Here is a 24,002-nt window from a genome sequence, read left to right as displayed (position 1 = left end):
TTTTTTTTTTTTTTTTTTTTTTTTTTTTTTTTTTTTTTTTTACTGGGGAAGATGTATAGATGTATGTTACTAATGTAGCATGACTTTGTAATTGCTTAAAAGGGAGTTAGGAAAGCATTACCTTTTAATATCACTTGCTATTGCAACGCAAAGGTCTCATGTTAAGAAAGGGTGTCAAACTAAATTGATTTTTTTTTTTGACAAAGGTGACAAAAGTTGGCATCTTGAGGAAGCTTGGGTTAAAAGTAAACAGTTAATTGGTTTAGTGGATCTTCAGAGGGGTCTTCATATTTCCTGCTTTGATTGTTTGACAGGAAACAAGCAGGGGCCCTCTGATTAGCTGATTGCACAAACTTTGGGGATCTTGGCTATAACGACTTGGGCACTCTCTGAAGTTTTAAACTGTCATTATTTAAACAGCAAAGTACATGGTCAGATTGCTTTTCAATTTCTAATTAGTTGCTTGCAGTTTACCCTATGTTCCCAAGCTTTCTGCTGCCCTTACCCTTCTCAGAACGGCTGGTAAGTCTAGGGAAGATCTGCTTCTTTATCCACACTTTAAGTTTCTAAATGCATTCAAGGAAAAAAAAAAAAACCTATAGGAATCACATTTTGGTTTTATTCTACAATAGATGTTAGCTTTTAAGCTTTGTGTTTCAGAGGAGTGAACGTTACTATTCAGCAACATTAGCAGACCATCAGAATTCTTAAAATACAGATTTTTCTCTTGAGACAAAGTATAAAGCCCCTTATTCTTGGAATGACCTTCGTTAGTTTCTTTCGTGTTTGATGAGCTTCATGTTTTCAGAGATCTTGAAAATTAGTAAGGGCATATAAGGAAGAAAAATATCTCAAAATTATGGATAGAATTACAATATAATCTGAGAGGCCAAAGTCACACTAATATTTAGGGAACTAGCTGCCTTGATTATTTATTCCCTTCGACTTTTAAATACTCTTAAATTTTATACTAATAAAACATTTTTTGGAAGATAGTATTTGTCTTGTATTTTATAAGTAATGTAGAACAAGAAGAAAGAAAAATGAGGGGTTTATTTTTTCACTGTGCATGGTCAGTGTGATCAGTCACATTTATAGGCAGAAGCAATACAGAGACTATAAAATTTAACAGTGTTTTACTCTATCTGCATAATTGCTTAGTTACTCCCATAAAAAAAAATTGTAAATCTCAGAAGGAAAAACTGAGATAAATAAAACTGTCATTGAAATCAATATGAAGATACACTTCTATATTATCATGTTAAGAACAAAACAACATAATGATTTTAGCAGCTATTGACTCACACATTTTATATTTTGGTTTAGGTTTTTCAAATGTTGCTCTTTCTATAATTATTTTAAGAGGTATATGTCTCTACTGATGATAGGTAAGTTTTAGAAAGTGTGCAATTTGGTGTATTTTATAATTCACACTTAGTATGACTACATAGGCTTAGATATATTTTGTCTGAATTGTTTCTTAGTGGAGAAGAGTAATTTATGCATTAACAATGATACACTTGCAGGGCCCTAGACACTCAATCCCCAATGTGAGCAGTTCCACATATTTTTGAGACATGTGGCCGCAGATAGAGTAAATAATCAGCATTCATAAAACTTTGTATTTTTTTGTAAAATTAATATAACTGACTAGATTTATACCAGAAGCATTGCAACACGAACACCTTTATTGCTGTGCTCTATTTAACAGATTTTCACACTAGATATGAATAGCAAATAAATGTAACACAAACTTTTGTGCTTAAAATACATACTTACAGAAATCTCTCATGCATACATTTTTAAATTGGACTTTTAGAAAAAAAAATAGCAAGTTAAATTCAAGTGAGTGAAGGACAAACAAGAGATAAAGAAAAATGAGAGAGAATTTCTGTTACCAGTTGAAAAAGTAGTAGCTTTAATAGGAAGGTATATGATGCGGTGAAGGAAAGGTAGTAACAGTAATATGATAATGCAGTATGCCCTGAATTACCCATAAGATTTTCCTTATTTGTATAAAGTGAAGATTACTTAACTCAGTTTAGGATACTATTAAATTTGCTTTGAAATATTTGCATTAAAATTTTCAATAGTTTTTCATGAGCTGGTCAATAAGTTATTTATAAATTATAGTTTGCAGAATTTAATTTGTATGAATAAAATGTCCAGAGCTTAAGATTGATTATTCCCTCTTCAGTGTTGCTTAGAGCAGTGGGTAATAGCATTAACAATAAAAGCAAAGAAGTCTGATTAGATACGATGGTTTTTAAAGAGATCAATTTTAAAAAAAGATAGTTCCACAATATGTTTGTAAGTAAATGATGTGTGTCATTCATATTGACACAGGATTTATTCTGCACCTGTGTTATATATAGTTATCTGTAAGTTTGTACAGCTTGCTCGTTTATATTCAACCATTTAACCATTTTAAATTCATTTTTAATGGTAACAATATATTTCATGAAAACCTATAAAGTGGTTGATTGTGGTTTAACCATATTAGTGATTGATTTAAGATGAATTTTAAGTAAAATAGCATAATATTGCTAATAACAGAAACTTAAAAATGTTTTAATTTAGGAGACATCAAACAAGAGCCAGGAATGTATCGGGAAGGACCCACATACCAACGGCGAGGATCACTTCAGCTCTGGCAGTTTTTGGTAGCTCTTCTGGATGACCCTTCAAATTCTCATTTTATTGCCTGGACTGGTCGAGGCATGGAATTTAAACTGATTGAGCCTGAAGAGGTTAGTTTAATAGATTTTAATTAGGGCACTCAGGCATGTTATAACATAAAGAAACTGACATATTTGATTAATATACCAAAAATGTATTCTTAATCATTTTAAGACTTTAGGGAAACTTTCTGAATTAAAAAGCATGCAAAGATAAAACATGTCTACCTTTAAAATCACCAGTGTATTGCATGTTCCTTCCAGTTGAATACAATCCTACAAAATTGATGTTGGAGAAAATTAACCAGAGCATCCTTTGCACCTTTATTTAAGAATGTCTGGCTTCAGGGTTTCTAAAGGAGTATCTGAATTAGAGAAAAGAGGCAGGAGGTTTTATGGTCCTTAGGGGAGAGAAACGATGTCTGCAAAAGTCAACTGGTTGGGGGATGGGCAAATGATTCTTTCAAATTAGCAATCATTATTTGGACAACCTGGATTTTGTCATGAGGGTTGGAGAGGAGCATTTAGAGGCCAAAGTTATGTTCAAAAGAAGATGGAGGAAAAACAGCTGTGGCGGATAAAGGGATGCAAGGGCAACAGTGGAAAATTCTCAGCCCTTAAGTGTCTCTTACAAGACACAGGCCTGGTAGAAACATTTTCCTTTGTTAGTGACACTTGTTCCAAGTCAGCTGGACTGGCATACTCCTTTGGAAGGGTGGAATGAAGTTTAAAATGTTGCCATAGCACATAAGAAATTACTAAAATAGGAAGAGCCTGGACAGAGATAATACTGTACGGACAAATGGAGGACACCTTCAACTAACTTCAATTGTCCCCTCTTTCCCACTCCCTACGTACAAATGTAGTATTTCCATGAAGAATTTCTCAGTTCAGTTTTTATTCTTCCTAGAACTAGCTTTAGGCTTAAGGCTGCTATTGTTCCTGTAGCATAACTCATCAATAGCATTTTGGACTTCTGATGGAAAGGTAAAGTTAATATCAAGTTGTTGTGTCTTCATTACTAAAGATACTTTCTCTGCTACTATTAAAATTAACTTTAGTTTATATCAGCCAAAAAAGCGATGGAAAATTTTAGCTAGCATACCCCTGACTGATTATATTAGGTATTGAATCTAAACATCTCAGTAATATTGAAAAATTCAGTTAGTTTAAAAAAATGTTTGAACCCAAAGTGATTTTCATATACAGTGAACATCCACACCCTCGACTACTGGGTCCATCCATCTTGAATTTTCTGACTTTATTAAACCACGTATTCAGTTATAATCAGATAATATGCCCTAATGTGATGTCCAGAAGATAAAGTTACATAACTTATTAAAATTTAAGAGATTATCTGACTCAAGAATGTACTGAAAGTATGAAATAAAAGGCACTGGTTAGAACAGTTAAGTCTCCTTCAGTTAAGTCTCCTATCAATACTTTAGTAACACTAGAGGGTTAGTTTTGCGGTATCTCCCTTGCCCCACATCAAGCACGCACACACAGAAGACTCAATGTCAGTATTTGAAAATTCTCATTATCTAGGATGATGTAGTGTGTTTGAATGCTGTAGTGTAAGTTAAGTTTAAAATTAACTTAGCTGTCAAAGAAGATTAGTTTTTCATAGATATACTTAAATGATGTGAGTGAAAGAACCACAAAAATGTTAAGCACTAACAAATTGAGACTAGAAGCATTTAACAAAGTAATTTGAAAGCCCTTTCTCATGATGGGAGTGTGTGCTCTTCACCTCATGGAAGACGTTAATAATCTCTGCAAGAGTTGGTTCATGCTGGAACTGAGCACATTCAACAGGGATTTGTATCAGTTAAACAGTTAACTGATCCCTCCACCTGTGATTAAAATAAACTGAGCAGAGGTTTTTGTTGTTGTTGTTGTTCTTGCCATATATTTGTTAAGGTAGGGAACATTACTGAATTATGCCAGTATTTCTTGATCCACTCAGAAGAAGAAAAATTCTTTTGCAAATTATTAAGCTTTTATGTAGCAACTGTTGATTTTATGATGTTCAGGTTTGAATAAGTAGGAGATTTGACCAGATGACCATTAAGTTTCATCAAATTCTGAGTTATTGTGATTTTTAAATGGAGGGAAGAAGTAGAATTACATCTATTCCATACAACAGACTGACATTTAGACAACTTTTCTGTAGCAGCCTCATAAAGTTAAAAGGAGGCTGGATAATTCAGAGTCAGTAGAGCATTTCCAAATAATAACTAACTCAGTGGGAATTGTGCAATAAGCACTGAATGTCTCCTAAGGCTTTTGTTCAAAATGAAACATCCCGTATCTGATTGCTGCATTGCTGACTGTTGCTATTACTTCCATCAGGCAATGACTGTAGGGTCTTATTTAAATTTCTTCTTTGGAAAGGGTTTGTGAAATTTCTTGTCTGTGTGACCTGTGGTCACCCTGTTCCCTCTACTGCCTAGCAGCTCATTGGGTGCCTGTGTCAGCACAATCCGTGAAAGATGTCTCTGAAGCCATCTTATTGGAATTACTGATGGGTTCCATTTCTTTATATTTCAACTTGCAGTTTAAAATGATATTGAGTGAGACTCCAGACCTGCACAGATTATCTGCTCAATGTGTTTAGGGTAACTTTAGAAAACACATGATCTTTAAAGTCTCTGAGATATTTGAGATAATGAAATGTTATTTTTGGATTAGTCATGACTCCTAGGGAATTGTTCCAGGAAATAATTTTTTTTTTTTTTTTTGAGATGGAATCTCACTCTGTCACCCAGGTTGGAGTGCAGTGGTGTGATCTTGGCTCACTGCAAACTCTGCTTCCTGGATTCAAGTGATTCTCCTGCATCAGCCTCCCCAGTAGCTGGGACTTCAGGTGTGCACCACCACACCCAGCTAATTTTTGTAATTTTAGTAGGGACAGGGTTTCACTATGTTGGCCAGGGTGGTCTTGAACTCCTGACCTCAGGTGATCTGCCCACCTCAGCCTCCCGGAGTGCTAGGATTATAGGTGTGAGCCACAGTGCCTGGCCAGGAAATAATTATTAACATAGTAAGTCATCTATAAGACTCAGTATAAAAGTCTTTTGATGAAGTTGAAGCTTGTTGAGCTGGAAGAGTTACCAGGAAGTCTGATAGCCAGGCCCTGATTGTTGTTTTCAGGTTCAATGTTACATATTCGACCATGATATTTTAAAATAAGTTGAATAATGCTTGAGCTATTACATTGTCTTATGTAATATATTTGACAATAAGAGTGAATGCCATAGTGCTATCATCTTTTTACTCTCTTTGCTAACAACTTAAGTTTTCATTTGAAGGTGTATTATAAGGAAGTCACTGGAAGTTTTCCCACCATTTTTCCCACTCCGTGTTGGAAATTATGCCTTGACTTTGAGTGGTGTTGTGATATGGTGACGATTGGTGGGTCATATGTGAAGGCTGAATGAACTTTCTCAGTTGGTGGTTGGTCTACCTGGCCTGGAATTATTTATGCTATTAATTTAAAACTTTTGTCTTGTCTGCATCTCTTAAGCATATTGCTCTCTCCCATTTACCTCAACTTTACTAGGAATATCACACAAAAACAACTCTAAGAATACATTTTATTGTGTTTAAATGTCCACTAATACCCATGATGCTGAGAGTGAACTGGCATGATAAGCATCAAACTCTGTGGTATTTTTGAAAATCATATTTCTCTCCTTAGAGACCTCCACAACATTGTCTTAAAGTTGTGGCGAGTATTTTATTTTCTAGGTGCATCCTGGTGAGTTTCTAGGAAATAATCATTTATAAATGAATAAGGATTCAGAAATTATTGTTTAAAGAGATACTAATACTTTATTTTCACATCCCCTCCAGGTTTGCATGTTGTTCGGCTGCTATGCCTATTAAAAGTTCACTGATGTCCATAGTTAGGTTTTTGAATGAAATATTCTTTAGAAAATGCTTCCATTTCTTATTGCCTCCCTCTCCAGGCCCCCCACCCCCTTTTCAATTCACTACTGCTCAGAAGATTTACATTAAAATGAAGTTTATCTTTGGAAAATTAAGATGTACCTGCCACTGTGATTATCTGCTGGGATATATGATGTTGTCCCTGTTACATCACATCTCTCTACTCTTAAAAAGGCATACTGATGCATGTCATTAAAGTACTTTATGTCTTCACTCAGAAAATAAAAATTACTGAGAGAGAAAATAGCTAGAATCGGTATTTCTAAAAGAAAAGAAAAAAAAAAACAGCCTTGGAGAAAGGTTATTACTAATAAAGCGAAGAGAGACAGAATGATCTCTTTGAAAAAGCATTCTATTTTAGTATATGTGACATAGCAACAACTTGGAATTTTACGGAAATGAAGGCACTCCCTAGCCCTATTAGATAATGTCCTCTTGCGGTTGCCTAGGTTTGCATGGCAGCTGCAGTTTCTGCTCGGACTAATAAAAAGCGGAAATTAATGAGAGAGTGACTTTAGCTGGGGTAGCAAAAGCAAGCTACACTATTCTGTATACTGCTTTGGCTAGCCTGGGATGGTGATGAGGTAGGGATATATATATACATTGAGGAGAGAGGATTTTTTTTAAACTCTATTGAAGAACTCTTAGATACATTGCTCCTCCAAAGCCACATAATAAAAAGCTCTGAGATTTTTTACTAAACAACAGAGTAGACATTCTGCTTTAGAGATTTTTGTTTGCGGACTCATATACATGGTGACCTTTTCCACTTCCTTCTTATATTTAGCATCCAATTACTGTTCTCTAAATGAATGCTTAATTCATCAGTTTAGTATTGCCCATAGTTTTATTCTGCTGCTGCTTTAGGCAATAAAAAGTATTTGCAGTCGGTTTATTAATTTGTATACTGTTTCCTCTGCTACACACATTGTCACTTGTTCACTCTTTCACATAGTATAGAGCAGGGTATCTTTTTTCCTTTGGCTTATCATAACCTCAGTAAAACACCTTTGCAAGGAGATCACTAAGCTACTCTTTATCCATAGTTTTTGTCTGAAAAACCAAGAAGGATAAAACAGATAGTATATCTCAGAATGAAAAACATGCCTTATTTTGGTGAACTGTAACTTGTTCATTCCTGTTGTGAAAACATTTTCTTATTTTCATTTAATTTTGTATCCAAAACAATAGTGACAAATAATTCCATTGTGGTGCTTCAGTAGGATCACTGCACGCCTGGTTTAAAATGTAAACCAGGCCAGACGCAGTGGCTCACGCCTGTATGGGTGGGTGGATCACCTGAGGTCAGGAGTTCGAGAGCAGCCTGGCCAACATGGTGAAACCCATCTCTACTAAAATTACAAAAATTAGTCAGGTGTGGTGGGGCCCACCTGTAATCCCAGCTACTCAGAAGGCTGAGGCAGGAGAACTGCTTGAACCCGGGAGGCAGAGGTTGCAGTAAGCCAAGATCGCACCACTGCACTCCCAGTCTGGGTGACAGAGCAAGACTCCATCTCAAAAAAAAAAAAAAAAAAAAAGCAAACCAGGACACGGGAAATCCAGATTACAATAGCTTTTGCTACTTTGCTTATATCCTTGACTTGGACCTTTTTGTGGGTTTGGAAGTAATTAGTTAATTAATTTTTGTGAAATATGCTGATAAGTTAATACTTAACACTATAATGTAATTCTGTTTTGGCGGCAGGTGGCCCGACGCTGGGGCATTCAGAAAAACAGGCCAGCTATGAACTATGATAAACTTAGCCGTTCACTCCGCTATTACTATGAGAAAGGAATTATGCAAAAGGTGAGCAGCTAATACAGCATTAAAATTCATTGAAATGTTGCACATTAATCTGCACGTCATACTTTAAACGCCACATATCATTGCATTGCTGAAGCAAGGTTTTCACTCATTTTATCAAATGCTTAGCTCTTGGTTTTGGTATTACAAGCCTTTCTATGTATAAATGCATAGACATTGTAGACAAATGTGTAGCGATATTATATACAAAATAATAGGCTTTCTGGAAGGTCCTGCTTTGCAGCACATGGTTAAAAAAGGTTGTTTTAGTATTAATATCACATCTGTCTTCAGAAGTTTTTATTGTACATTGTCCACAATTATATAATTTTGAAATGCTTTTGTTTGTAGCAATAAAGAATCGTAGAATAAATTTGTACTTTTTTCTTCTTTTGATTCTTAAAACAGACATTTCTTTTCTCATTTGTAAAACATTTTTTTTCCTTGCCTCAAATCTTGCCTAGTTTTATCATCTGATAGTTTGACATCCTAAACCATTCATTAAAAAGTAAACATTTGATCTTATTTGGTTGGTGGAAGTTCAATATATTTTATTTCAAATGAGCTTCCCATAATATTTGAAAGTAGTTTTTTGTTTGTTTGTTTGTTTTGAGACAGATTCTAGCTCTGCCGTCTAGGTTGGAGTGCAGTGGCGTGATCTTGATTCACTGCAACCTCTGTCTCCCAGGTTCAAGCAATTCTCCTGCCTCAGCCTCCTGAGTTGCTGGGACTACAGACGCGCACCACCACGCCCAGCTCATTTTTGTCTTTTTAGTAGAGATGGCAATTCGCCATATTGGCCAGGCAGGTCTTGAACTCCTGACCTCAGGTGATCTGCCTGCCTTGGCCTCCAAGGGGCTAGGATTACAAGCATGAGCCAATGCACGTGGCCAAAAGTAACTTTTTAAAAAAGAGTAGAGATAAAACAAGTAAATTACACTTAAAATATAAAATTTTTGAAGAAAGGAATAAATAAATGAATGAAGATAAAACATGGATATTTGTTTTTATTACACTCTTTAGCTTTGCATGTGTACAGAAATCTAATTGCTTTGACTATGAACCAAGTTTATGATTTACCTATTGTGAACGTTATAGTGTTATTTTGTATTGTTTGTTTACTTTAGGGTTTGTAAACATAGTTACATGTTATAGATTGGGCATATTTTTATGTCACCATAGTTATACCGAGAAAAACTAGACCAGTTGCTACATGAAGCTTATTATAGCAGCGAAAAATAGCACTGTTGACTTTCCTCGAACATTGTCTATTAACAAGAGGCTTATTATCTTAATGCTGTAGAATTTGCTGGCTCAGATGTTAGAACTTCCATGATCCTTAAAAGAAAACGCTGACTTCCATTTTCAGTTGCTTCCTGTTTTCTGAATCATGCCTTCAAAATGTGTAACTGTTCACTACCTGCTCCTCCTGTCTTTCTCATCTCAACCTTGGGGTCATTTCTAATTCCTCCCTTTCTCTTAACTACTTTTTTGTAGTCAGATCCTTCAAATACATTTCATTCCTTTTTTTTCACCACCATCCTCCTAATGCAGGGGCACGTCACCTGGGCTGTCACAGATGGTGCTCAGCAGTGTCCCTGGGCAGTATTGCACAGTAGTAACAGATAAGGCAGTCAGGAATTAGGTTTGAATGCTAGCCTCTCACCAGATTCTTGAACAGATTATTTTCCTAGTAAATGGTGATATTCTTACCTCATTAAAGTTGCTGTGATTACTAAATGAAATAATGTACTTGACATACTTTACATTGTAACTGGCACAGTAAGAGTCTCCAATAAAGGGTAGCTTCAGTTCATCTCATCTCCTGAAGTCAGTGTAAGCCAAGTCATATTTGGTGTATTTCTCTTGACCATCAAGTCTCTTATTAAAGGGAGCATTTGCAGAGAACTAAAAATTGTTATGAGACCCCTAATTACACCTCAGCTTTTACATGCAGTGGTAGACAGGGTATCTCTAGGCTGTCATGCCTGGTCTTAAATATTCTCAAATGTGTTCAAACTTGTTACTAGTATCACCACTTCCACATTCCTCTTTATTCATCCTTGTACCCCATATCACATTTATATGTGTTTTCTTTTAATAAATTAATAAAGCAAAATGCTATCAAATAATGGTGGCATAGATACTGAATGATGGATTAAAGTGTTGTTGCTCCTCACGTTTTTCCCCATTAGGCTGTAACTGTCAGAGGAAACTATTTACAACTCATTAATCAGCAAATATAGGAAAGTGCAATGTGATAGACCTTTTGGGGTGTCACTGTATAATGTAAGAAAGGGCAAGCTGTTGGCCGGGCATGGTGGCTCATGCCTGTAATCCCAGCACTTTGAGAGGCTGAGGTAGGCAGATCACAAGGTCAGGAGATCGAGACCATCCTGGCTAACATGGTGAGACCCCGTCTCTACCAAAAAATACAAAAAATTAGCCGGGCATGGTAGCGGGTGCCTGTAGTCCCATACTTGGGAGGCTGAGGCAGGAGAATGGCATGAATCCGGGAAGCAGAGCTTGCAGTGAGCCAAGATCATGCTACTGCACTCCAGCCTGGACAACAGAGCGAAGACTTTGTTTCAAAAAAAAAGAAGAAGGAAGGAAGGAAGGGAGGGAGGGAGGGAGGAAGGAAGAGGCAAGCTGTTTAATGGACATGCAATAGTTCAAGTCTACAGAACTTGTAACTAGCATAACAATCAAGGCCCCTTACAATTTTTATGACTATATTTACCCTTCTCATTCACATTCTTCTTACTGTTTCTTGCCACACACCGACTCCCCCAATGTATCACTCACGTTCTTTATTTTTAAAATTACATTTAGTTACTTATTTGAAGAAGGAATCTCGCTATGTTGCCCAGGCTGGCCCTGAACTCCTGGGCTCCAGCAATCCTCTTGCCTCAGCCTCCTGAGCAGCTGGAACTACAGGTTTTCTTCACTGCACCCAGCTAATCACATTCTCACATGTGTACCATTCTGATGTTCAAGTAAATTCTAATAGAGTCATTCAGAGGAAAACTATGCTGTTCTTTTTTAAATAGCAAAAACTATGATGTTGAATTATGTATTTTAACATGTAGGAGAAAATATTTATATGGCCATATTTGTTCATTAACTTCAAACTTTGTGGGCATATGTGGTGTATGTGACATAAAAAATTAGAAGATTAGAGAAAAAAATAACTTACATCTAAACATGTTAAAAAAATTGACAACTGGTAATTAATTTTAGTAATTACGGAAGAAGTAAGAAACAATGGAATAGTGTATATTTACCTTACAGACAATGCCTATGTGTACTTCTATTTCAAAATTTGGAAATGCCTAGAAAAATATATACCAATATGTTAGTGGTGATTATATTATGGATGATATAATTATAGACCCTTTGTTTTAACTTAATTGTAAATTTCTAATTTATCCTTCAGTATCCGCATATTACTTCTGAAATTTTATGAGATAAAACATAATTTAAATATCCAGCCATTGAAAGCACAGCTCTAAAGCTATCTCCTTGTTTACTTTTGATTTATCTCCCTGGAAAAATTCCCGTTTTTTCTGTCTGTCTCAGTGTTGCAGTTTGGCTATACTTAATGTACAGCGTTTTCGATGTTAGTATTATAGTATTACTAATAATGGAAGACATCATTCCCCTTGGTTGGTTATCATCCCTTGTTCTAGACTCAGTAGCATTTAACATAGTCCAGCAAATGAAGTAGTAGCCCTAAAAATGTTTATTCAAAAGGAATACAGAAGGAAGCAGTGAGGAAAGGCAGAGTCCTTAAGAGATTGTATAAGCTTGATTGCATGTTACACATTTTACTTCATTTATTACATGATTTCTAAGTATAGCCAATAGCAACCCGTCAAAGAAAGTCCAGTACTTAAAGCAAATGTCTCTTCCTCCACAGCCCCAAACAAAACAAAGCATGTTATAAAACACTCAGAGGTATGCAGGCCATTTATTTTATTTTATTTTTTCTCCAAATACTTTGAACAAATAAAAAATAAAGGAAAACTAGGATTTATTATCTCAGCTTTGTTCCTGATAGTGCCTATTTTTATGTTTATGGTCATTTCATCACTTCACCTTTAAGATCTTAATTTTCTTTGTACGAAGGACTAAAGTAAATAAATGTATGCCAGACTCCTCTGTTTATGCCACAGTTCTCTGTGCTGGAGACTTCCATCCCAACCTCGCAACGGGCTTTCTAAGGCGCCATTCCTGTCTCCATTTCACGGAAAAGGCCACTGAGAAGTAGTCTAAGAAACAGGTCCAAATTCATAAAAACTACTAACTGTTCTTTCTTTCAAACCTAGGAACATTCAGATTGTTTGAATTCTGTAAAGTGGCTCCTCTTACTTAAATTTAGGGCAAAAGAAAAAAAAAAGTTCTAAATTTGAATTCAGAGCAGCAGTGTTCATTGGCAACTGTTCCTTTTCCCCCAAAGATATAGCGATACTTTATAACCCAGGAACACACTGTTGCCCCACATCAAAAATCAACTAGCATATGCCTTTGTTGATATACAGGGACATGGAGGTATCGTGTCACCTTCAGCTTTCTAAAATGTCATACCTCTACACACCCATACAAAGTGACTATCAAAGATAATACAAAGAACTGTATTCATCCACCCACTCGCCCTGGGTTTTGAGAGCATCTCAGCATTGTCTATTAACAAGAGGCGTATTCATCTCACTCAGTTGTTTATAATTTTCTAGGAAAGCATTACTCTTCAGAATTTAAGTTTGGGGTATGTCATACTCTGTAAATTATGTTACTTCTTTATTCCAGGCAGTTGTCACATTTTTTTTCTCATTTCCTCCCTAGGCATTGTGTATTTTAAATTCCTTTCACTTTTTTACACCTCTTACTTCAATTTGACACTTTACACACATCCTTAACTCTGTCTAATGCATCTTGCCTTCATTTTTAAAAGTGATGTACCCAGGATACTGTCCTTTTGATCCATCTTTCATTTAAATGAGGCTATGTATCCTTCCTTCCTTTTCTTTCTTTCTTTTCTTTTCTTTTCTTTTCTTTTTTTTTTTCCTTTGTGAAAACACATAGTGCCAAAAGAAAAAAAGTAAAGAATCAGTTTACTCTGTAAATCAGTGAATTACTACTCTAGTCTTACTGGGAATAAAGCACATTTTTCTTTTAAATTTTGAACCTAGTTTCTGTACCATTTCAGATATGTAATATTAAAAGGGAGATTATACCTTAAAAGTACAGATTTGTAGATACTCCCTTTCAAAATGCAGAAAAAAACTTTCAATATGAAATGCCTGCATAAAATAATGACTTTTTTCAAAACAACAATATAAGTTTACCTCTATATTAAAACAAGCAAATTTCTGTGCTTCCTAGCTATATCTGGAATTAACTATTATTATTCAAGGTCAACATTTTGCATTTCCCTTGACTGAACCATAGTTTATTCCACAAAGTAGAGACTTTTTTTTTTTTTTGTATGTGTATTTGCTATTAGTTGTTTGCTTTTTTGGGGCCCGAGTTACGCATCCTTTCTGGTATATTAAACCACGTTTTTGTTTTTTTCCTTCCCTGTCCTTCCCCATCTGGCGATGGTGAGGATGGGTTTTTCTCTTCCATGTTATCATCAGGTGGCTGGAGAGAGATATGTCTACAAATTTGTGTGTGATCCAGAAGCCCTTTTCTCCATGGCCTTTCCAGATAACCAGCGCCCACTGCTGAAGACAGACATGGAACGTCACATCAACGAGGAGGACACAGTGCCTCTCTCTCACTTTGATGAGAGCATGGCCTACATGCCGGAAGGGGGCTGCTGCAACCCCCATCCCTACAACGAAGGCTACGTGTATTAACACAAGTGACAGTCAAGCAGGGCGTTTTTGCGCTTTTCCTTTTTTCTGCAAGATACAGAGAATCGCAGAATCTTTGTTTTATTTCTGTTGTTTGTATTTTATTTTTAAATAATAATACACAAAAAGGGGCTTTTCCTGTTGCATTATTCTATGGTCTGCCATGGACTGTGCACTTTATTTGAGGGTGGGTGGGAGTAATCTAAACATTTATTCTGTGTAACAGGAAGCTAATGGGTGAATGGGGAGAGGGATTTGGGGATTACTTTTTACTTAGGCTTGGGATGGGGTCCTACAAGTTTTGAGTATGATGAAACTATATCATGTCTATTTGATTTCATAACAACATAAGATAATGTTTATTTTCTCTGGGTGTCTATGGTACAGTTAATTTCACGTTGTGTAAATATCCACTTGGAGACTATTTGCCTTGGGCATTTTCCCCTATCATTTATGAGTCTCTGCAGGTGTACAAAAAAACCCCAATCTACTGTAAATGGCAGTTTAATTGTTAGAAATGACTGTTTTTTGCACCTCTTGTAAAAAGGTATTTAGCAATTGCATTTGCTGTTTGTTGTTTTGTTTTGCTTTATATATGACTTGCAGAGGATAACCACAAAATGGGTAATTCTCTCTGAATTTGAATAATCACCATGACTGTAAATGAGGGGCACAATTTTGGACTCTGGCTCCAAACTGAGTCATAGGCCAGTAGCATTATGTGTATCTGGTGCCACCTTGCTGTTTAGATACAAATCATACTGTCTTAAATATTTTGAAGCCCATTTCAGTTAAATAATGACATGTCATGGTCCTTTGGAACCTTCATTTAAATGTTAAATCTGGAATCAAAATGAAGCAAAAAAATCTGTCTCCTTTTCACTTTCTTCAGTACATAAATACATTATTTAATCAATAAGAATTAACTGTACTAAATCACATATTATGCTGTTCTATTCACAGCAAGCACTCTTTAAGAAAAATATCCAATACACTAAATAGATACTATAGTAATTTTTAGACATGGTACCCATTGATATGCATTTAAACCTTTTACTGCTGTGTTATGTTGATAACATATATAAATATTAGATAATGCTAATGCTTCTGCTGCTGTCTTTTCTGTAATATTCTCTTTCATGCTGAATTTACTATGACCATTTATGAGCAGTGCAGTTAACTACAGATAGCATTTCAGGACAAAATAGATGACTCAAACCATTTATTGCTTAAAAAATAGCCTATGCCATGCTATGCTATAAGCAGCTTTTATGCACATTGACAAATGAAAAGTAAGCTTCAGCTTGCTAAGGGAAACTGTGGAACCTTTTGTAACTTTTGGTGATATGGAAAATTATTTACAAACTGTCAAAGAATATGAGGAAGTTGCTGTATGACATAGTGCTGGCACTGATAGTATCCATCATCTCTTTTTGGACACTTCTGTAAATGTGATTGGATTGTTTGAAAGAAGATTTAAAGATTTAAAGTTTCAAAGTTTTTTGTTTTGTTTTTATTTTGCATTTGGAGAAAATACTGAAAGCAGGGTATGTTGTTTCATTCACCTTGAAAAAAACATGAGTCAATGGAGATATAGGATCTCTGAATAGCTTGCTAAAATATTCAAGCAAGGGACATGAATTTTGTTCCATCTATCAATAATATCCCAGAAGAACAACTTTTTTTAAAGAGTCTATAGCAAAATGCAAAAAAAAAAAAAAAAAAAAAAAATTTTAAACAAAAAGGAAAAAAAAACCTTTTATAAAAGCATTTCATGATGAGCATGGAAAAGATTGTTTAAAGATGATCCCCCCAGCTCTCCATTTTCCAAAACGACACAGATCACAGCTCATTTCTCTAAATGGAGCAGTTATCGAGCAACCCAAACACCAAAATTGCTACTCTTCACATTTAATCCTACAAAAAAATACTCCAATTTCAAAATACGTATGTAACCTGCGATTTCAGTGATTGTTGTTCATATACATCATGTATTATTTTGGCCCATTATGGGCCTAAAAAAGAAAACTATGCCTTAAAAATCAGAACCTTTTCCTCCCACTATGCTTATGTGGCCATCTACAGCACTTAGAATAAAAACAGATGTTAAAATATTCAGTGAAAGTTTTATTGGAAAGAGAATTGAGATATATAATTGAGATTTGGTGAAATTGAAGGAGAAAATGTAAGTGAGTCTTTAAAATATATTCTGAATGAAAACTGTATTGAAGATTCATTTTTGTTCTTTTGTTTTTTTCCTTTTCCCTTTGCTCCTTTTTCTTCTTTTTAATAGTCTAGTTTTAGTCAGTCAGTGAGGAAGAATTGGGCCATGCGTTATCACGAGATCAGTGGCAGAAATGGTATTAAGTATATAATATTTAAGGACAAACTATATGTTTTGCTATTTAAGGTAGTGACTCACTGAACTAAATACATAATTGACCAACATTAAGTGTATTTCCAATACAGAAGGGTTGAAAATATTACATTATAAACTCTTTTGGAAAATGTATCTAAAATTTTTTAAGTTCTGTTTTATTCCACTTTTGGTTGTGTTTTATGTTTTATTTTCAGGTAGATTAATAAATCTGGCAGCTGATTTCTGCAAGATTCTTGTGTTTTGAATTTCTCTTTGAATTGGCTACTCAAACATAGAAATCATTCATTAATGATGTAATGTCTTCTCTCAGCTTTTATCTTCACTGCTGTTTGCTGTCTCTTGATGATGACCTGCTAATACCCAATAGATTAATTGCAACAAACACTTTTATATCTCAAATAACTAAGGAAAATAATTTTCTTAAGTCCATGAAAATGCTTCAAAATAAAATCCACAGGGCTGACAGTGCAGAACATTTTTCTCAAATCACAGAAGGATCTTGGAGGTTTAGTTTCCTGTAGATGCTGTAACCAATCACCAAAACTTCAGTCATTTACACAAATTTATCTTATAGTTCTGGAGGGAGAAGTTCAAACGAAGCCTTAAGAGAGTAAAACCAAGATGTCCTTGGGTCTGGTTCCTTCCGGAGGCTCCAAGGGAGATTCTTCCAGCTTTCACTTCTAAAGTCTGCTGGCATTCCTTGGCTCCTGGCTACATCACTTCAATCTCTGCTTCCATGGTCACATACTCTTCTGCTATACTCAAATTTCCTTCCTGCCTCTTATAAGGACACTTGTGATTGCATTTAGGGGATGCTCAGATAACCCAGGACAATCTCCCCATCTCAAAATCCTTAACTTAATCATGTGTGCCAAGTCCCTTTGGCTAGATAATTATTCACAGGTCCCAGGGATTAGGACATGGATATAAGGGGTGAGGGCAGGGCTGTTATTCAGAACACCACATGGAGGAAGACTGTGTAGCAAAAATTCTAATTCATTTACTCAGGAACAATAGAGTTCTGCTGAGGGAGCTAGGATTTGAAAGTACCAGAGTTCATTTTTATTTACCACTGAGATATTTTCTCCTTATTCTGCATAAATAATTTGGAAAGTTTGCTATATTAAAGTTCATCTATTCCACTAAAATGTCTGGTAATCACATCAAGCTTTCAGATTATTCAAATCCTTCCCCAGCCCCCAGGAAAATACTGTCATGAGAGAGAAAAACAGAAGGTATGATAATAACAGTAACAAGAGTGAAATCAGTGGTCTAATCCAGATTTTATTTTTTAATACATTTCTTTTGGTGAGTTACTAATAGTAATATGAGTTACTATGTGATCTTATCATTTGCTAGTTGATTATTACTTATTAGGTAAGAACAATGTGTAAAATATGTCCATTATTCAAAAGAACAATTGTAAAAATTAGTCAACTTGTCTTTACATAACCAGGAAAGAAATATATTGCCAGAAGTTACAGAATTTTGCCAGATCATAGGGATTTCTAAAATGAGCCACTTTGTCTATCATGCAACCTTTTCAGAGCTTATAATGAGAAAACATTACAGAGGAGAAGGTCATTTGGATGTTTATTACTTGGAATCTTAGAAAACAAAACCTAAAATTTAAAAATAAGAAGTGAGTAAGCTGTTTTCCAGTTGCTTTTTGGTATGGAGAAGAGAGGAAATAGAGTTACAAAAAAAATACAAATTGGGTAAAAGTGATGGTGGAAAAAATATAAAGAAGGCAAATGTATGTATTAAGCAATTCTACTAAGAATTGCAAAACCAACTTTCAAAAGATGGTAATAGTTGGACATGATAGTAGAAAATTTCACCCAGTTTATTCAGAGCTCAACTAGTACTTTTAGGACTTCTTTTTTTAATACATGAGACTCACTTGCACATACTTAAAAAAAAAAACAGTTTGTGGAATAGAATAGTTTAGAGGACGAATTTGATTAGACTTTTAGTTGGATATCTTTACAGAAATATTAATGATTTTAGACTTTTCCAATTAAAGTGTATATTACTGTAGCCTATTATTTATTGGATGTCATATGTCAGGTAGGGCCTTTTTTGCATAATAGACTCAATAGTCTTATTTACTTTCATTCTAAAATTATATTTATGCCTTCTATGGGGATGAACATTTTTACATTCATTTGGTTGTATTAAAATTTAGTACTTATGGTTTGAAAACATGCTATGAAAATTTCGTGATTATAGCAAATTAAATATGGCTCAAAATTTAAATCTAAATAAAAACCCAGAAAACTGACAATATTGGACTGTCGCTGATCAACTCTGAAAGGTAGCACATCTCAAAACTGATAAATGTCATCTAAAATTTTGATGCCTTTTCTAATCATCTTGTCGTTTTTAATAGTTTATGACTATGGCAACTCCATGGCACTCAAGTAAGTGTCTTTGCACACTTTTCCATATCAATTATTCTCTTTTTAGATTCAATTTTAGATCCAGGACACCTGATAAATCCTTTTTCAGTTCTATGTTCTAATATCTTTAAATACCTTGTTTCACATAAAATCCATCATACAATATATCATGGAGAAATGTTTGGGGAAGGGAATAACTAACATATTTCAGTGACTTCCCACGTGCCAGGCAGCATAGCATATGTGCTTATGTTACTTGCCTCCAAATTGCTTGTTTTGCCTTCTTGATGAGAAACTGAAGTCAATGGCAAAACCAGAATGTCTTTGTGTCAGAGTGTCGTCAGTCACAGGCAAATCATGACTCTATCTTTTTTTGTGGAACTTGGACCTAAGCTACTTTCTTGATTATTTTTCTAATGACAAAAATATTCTATAATAATAAGCAATTGCTGCTGAAACATGTTTGTTAATTTTTTTTCTATCATTTTTGCAATAGTCCTGTAGAAAAATCTAAAAAGAAATCCAGCACTATGTAAACAACAACAACAATAAACTGAGTTGTTTTAAGTGTCTTTAAGGCATTTTAGAAACCAAACTTGATTGAAGGTACCTCTTTATTTTCTTTCTATTTGAGAGATGACAGCTTAATGAAGAAACCAGAAAAAACAAACTCAGAAATGTAATACCTATCCCCATAATACACTAATTAGACAGGACTTCTGCAAAGTAATAGAATTGTTCAGAAGAACTTTTTAAAGCATGGAATGATTCAAATCAAATTGATTCAGAAAAAGCCCAAAAAATGTTTTTAAAAATACGAAGTAAGACTAAGAGGCGGGGCACTGTGCCTCACCCTGTAATCCCAGCCACTTGTGGCGGAGGCGAGGCAGGCAGATCAACGAGCGTCAGGCGAGATCAAGACCTTCTTGGGGCTCAACACGGTGAGATCCCATCCTACTAAAAATACAAAAAATTAAGCTGGACATATTTTGGCGGGCCACCGTAGTCCCGCTTACTCAGGAGGCTTGAGCAGGAGAATGGGCCGTGAACCTGGACGAGCAGAGCTTTCAGTTGAGCTGCAGATGGTGCCACTGCACTCCAGGCCTGGCGGTGACAGGGGTGAGACTCTGTCTCAAAAAAAAAAGGAAAAGAAAAGAAAAGAAAGACTAGAGACTAAATTAATGCTATGAAAAATATTAATTGTTTAAATGATATATTTCTGCAAAGGGGATTATGCCATTCTTGCTTACACATTTAGGTAACATTAAAACTATCTTGTACTTATAGAACCTTTAATGGTGGGAATTTAATTGGCAAGGTTGGTGGGGAGAAAAAATTTAAGATTACACATGTGACATGTTTAAAAACTTTTTTTAATTTTTTTTATTTTTTTCTGTGAGACAGCATCTCGGCTCCACCACCAGGGCTAGAGTTTCATGCGAACACGGCTCAGCTGCAGCCTTGACCTCCTCCCAAGCGCTCAAGTGATCCTCCCACCTCAGCCGACCCATGTAGCTGGGACCATAGGTGTGCACCGCTATTCCCAGCTAATGTCCTGGTATTTGTTACAGAGGTGAGGTCTCACAATTTTTTGGGGTCATTTTTTGTTTCTAGTTTTTGTTTTGTTTATAAAGATGGCGGTCTCCCATGTTCTTATGTTGCCCAGCTTGGTCTTGAACTCCTGGACTTCAAGTAATCCTCCGACTTGACCTCCCAAAGTGTTGAGTTACAGTCCCCCCCCGTCCCCCCAATCCGCAGCAACACCGCCCAGTGTGAGGCCACCATGCCTGAGCCGATTACTTTTTAAACTGCAAAACTACTATCTACTTTCAGATGACCACAGAACATATTTTTCTCTTATTCTAAATTATTTGCCAAACAGTTACATTCTTTAAACAAATATTTTTTATACTTTAAAAAAAATGTGGGTAAAATGTATATGAAATACTAATCACTTTTAACTGTTTTATATTAGTATACAGTTCAAGTGGCCATTAATTACATTCACACATTGTGGTAATCATCACCTTTATCTATTTCTAAAGTGTTTAGACTTCTTGTATTCGATAAAGTATTATTAAAAATAGTCGAGGAGACCAGGGTACATGGGCTCACGCTTGTAATCCAGCAATTTGGGAGGCTAGCAGATGAATCACCTGATGTCAGGAGATTAGAGACACGTTGCCCAAAATGGCCAAAACCCTGCTCTCTTTACTAAAAATACAAAAATTTAGCCTGGTGTGGTGGGTAAGCGCTGTGTACTCTCATCTACTCAGGAGGCTGAGGTAGCGAGACATTGCATGAACCTGGGAGTCAGAGTTGCATTGAGCTGAAGATTGCACCACTGCTACTCCAGCCTAAGTTGACAGCAAGATCCATCTAAAAAAATTTCTTTTTAGGGCCAATCCACAGTGGCTCATGCCTGCTCAATCCCACGCCCACTTTGGAGCGGCTGGGGCAGGTGGATTGCCTGAGGTCATGAGTTCGAGACCAGGGCCTGGCCAACATGGGTGCAAACCCATCTCTACTAAAAATACAAAAGATCAGCTGGCATGGTGGCAGGCCACCCTGTAATCTCAGCCTACTCGGGAGGCTGAGGCAGGAGTACCACTTGAACCTGAGAGATGGAGTTGCTGAGAGCCAAGTCACACCACTGCGATCAGCTGAGAGCCCAAGATTGCACCAGCCTGAGCAACAAGAGTGAAACTCTATCTCAAAAAAAAAAAGAAAAAAATTAACTAAAAATAAATAAAAATAAAAATGGTCAAAGAACTACTTTTTTGCTATATTACAAATTAGTAATTTAAATACGGCAAATTTATGCTTTTTCTAATAATTTTAATTAATTGCTAAACTTTATTTACTAATTAGGTTGACCAATTGAAATTTTATACTAGTAGCTTTAATTAGCTTTGTTTATTTATTTATTTTTATTTATTTATTTATTTTATTTTGAGACAGAGTCTTGCTGTGTCATCCAGGCTGGAGTGCAGTAGCGAGATCTCGGCTCAGTGCAGCCTCCACCTCCTGGACTCAAGCAATTCTCTGCCTCAGCCTCCCAAGTAGCTGGGATTACAGGCGCCCCCCACCATGCCCGGCTAATTTTTTAGAAGAGACGGTTTCACTATCTTGGCCAGGCTGCTCTTGAACTCCTGACCTCGTGATCCACCCACCTTGGCCTCCCAAAGTGCTGGGATTACAGGTGTCAGCCACTGTGCCTGTTCTAATAGCTTTATTAAGGAAAAAAAATGAACATTGTATATAAATAGTGTTGTGTAAAACACTATTTTACATAGTTCCAATTGCCATTGCAAGAAAAAAAGTTTAAGTAGCATGTTAAATATTTTGAAATCATTCAGTATTTTATTTTTATATTTACAAGCAGCCCCTTAAAACAAATCACATCAAACAACAAACTGATATTTTGAATTCATGTTTCTTTGGTTTGAATTAATATATTTGATTAATGTATCATAAAGACACAAACATATTGCAACTATAGATTATTATTAAACTCTTTAGGACTATAATAATTTCAGATAACTTTGTTTAGGAAAAAAAATTCCAAAACCGAAACATGCTAGATCTAACAACAGTATTTAACTAAAGTAAAATTAGGCTAATGAGATAAAAATAGGCTAATGAGATAATTCTGCTAAATTAAAACAGAAACTGAATATTTTTCTGTAACTTTTCAGACTTGAATGCCCAGATCTGAGTACATGTGGAGGTCCTGGAACCAATCTCTAGCATATACCAAGGGACACCTGTGATACCAACCCCTAATGAGATGCATTCCAAGTGTGTTCATTGTTTCTGACTTGTTGGCATTATGAAGAGCTTGTTTTTCAGGTATAAATAGTAAATATTACAAATGTAACTCATAAAATTGCCATTCAAATTATTTCACATGTTCACCTCTGAAATGCAGTATCAGGAAAATTATGAAACAGAATCAAGTGAAAAAAGACTTCTTCCCCTGCATTTACTGTTCACTTATTTTCACAAGAATTTGTGAGTCTGTAGAAAGACCGAGGCAGTATTTCTAAAACCAAAACAAGGAGAAATATGAAAATAAATATTTGGATAATTTAGGTCCTAAAGGAGAAAAGCTGTACACTGATTCATTCATTGAATGGGTATTAATTCACGCGTATTAGAACATACTCTGGATTATTCATTTCACTTTGTTCTATGTTGGGAAATCCGTTTACTCAATCCTTCAGAATCCCCAAATAGGAATATCTTCCTAATCAGTTTTAAACACCACTATAGCATCAGTGGACTGTGTATTTTCTGGATCCCAATTCATAGGTGGATTCCATGGAAGATATAATAGAGTTATAAAAAAGTGATCCCTGTCCTCAAACTGAGACTAACCCACGTAGATCTAACACACACTTCGATGATATATGATGTCATATCTCATTTAGTGCTCAACAATGTGGTTTAAACCCTATATAAAAGGAGTACAGTAAATAACTAGCTTTAAGATTGCTGATGGCAGTGAAAAGCCTGGATACTTTTACTCAAATTTATGAGAGTTTAAGTTCAATCATACCAGTTGCTATCAAATAAAATAATTAATCACTAAGGTAGGTCTATATGGCATAAAACGCAGTAGGATATTGAAAACTTAAGTTAAAATCAAGGCAGGGCAGATCACTGACTCATTAACTTGTGGACTGCCTTGATCATGAGCGCCTTGATTAAAAGCATTTATCAACTGCCCACTTGTTGTGCACACGTACATACTAGGAGTCCTCACTGTTTTCTAAAAGGGTCATTGTATTAGTGAGTGTTTGCTGGTTCCAAGCAACAATTAGTAACTGGTTAGCAGGTTTTCAAAGCCAAGAGGCCCTATTTGGTGGATGCTGTGGAGCACCCCTAACAACTGGCCCCCTGCCCCAACCCCACCACCATCGATGC

General features: G+C 35.7%; 1 protein-coding gene across 6 annotated transcripts in view; it reads left to right on the top strand.

The window, feature by feature from the left end:
• Window positions 1–16,899, top strand: part of ETV1 (ETS variant transcription factor 1) — a 100,271-nt gene extending 83,372 nt beyond the window's left edge. For all 6 annotated transcript variants that reach the window (XM_017895559.1, XM_017895560.1, XM_017895562.1 and 3 more), the window contains 3 exons: window positions 2,581–2,750; window positions 8,338–8,439; window positions 14,073–16,899. In XM_017895559.1, the coding sequence (XP_017751048.1) occupies window positions 2,581–2,750; window positions 8,338–8,439; window positions 14,073–14,294 (494 nt within the window). In that variant the 3' untranslated portion in view covers window positions 14,295–16,899. The remainder of the gene's footprint in view (window positions 1–2,580; window positions 2,751–8,337; window positions 8,440–14,072) is intronic.
• The last annotated feature ends 7,103 nt before the right edge of the window (window positions 16,900–24,002 follow it).

The sequence above is a fragment of the Rhinopithecus bieti genome, unplaced genomic scaffold (assembly GCF_001698545.2).
Source record: "Rhinopithecus bieti isolate Rb0 unplaced genomic scaffold, ASM169854v2 scaffold_27407, whole genome shotgun sequence".
Taxonomy (NCBI): Eukaryota; Metazoa; Chordata; class Mammalia; order Primates; family Cercopithecidae; genus Rhinopithecus; species Rhinopithecus bieti.
Note: the sequence above shows the minus strand (reverse complement) of the source record. Positions and strands in the feature narration are given on the sequence as shown.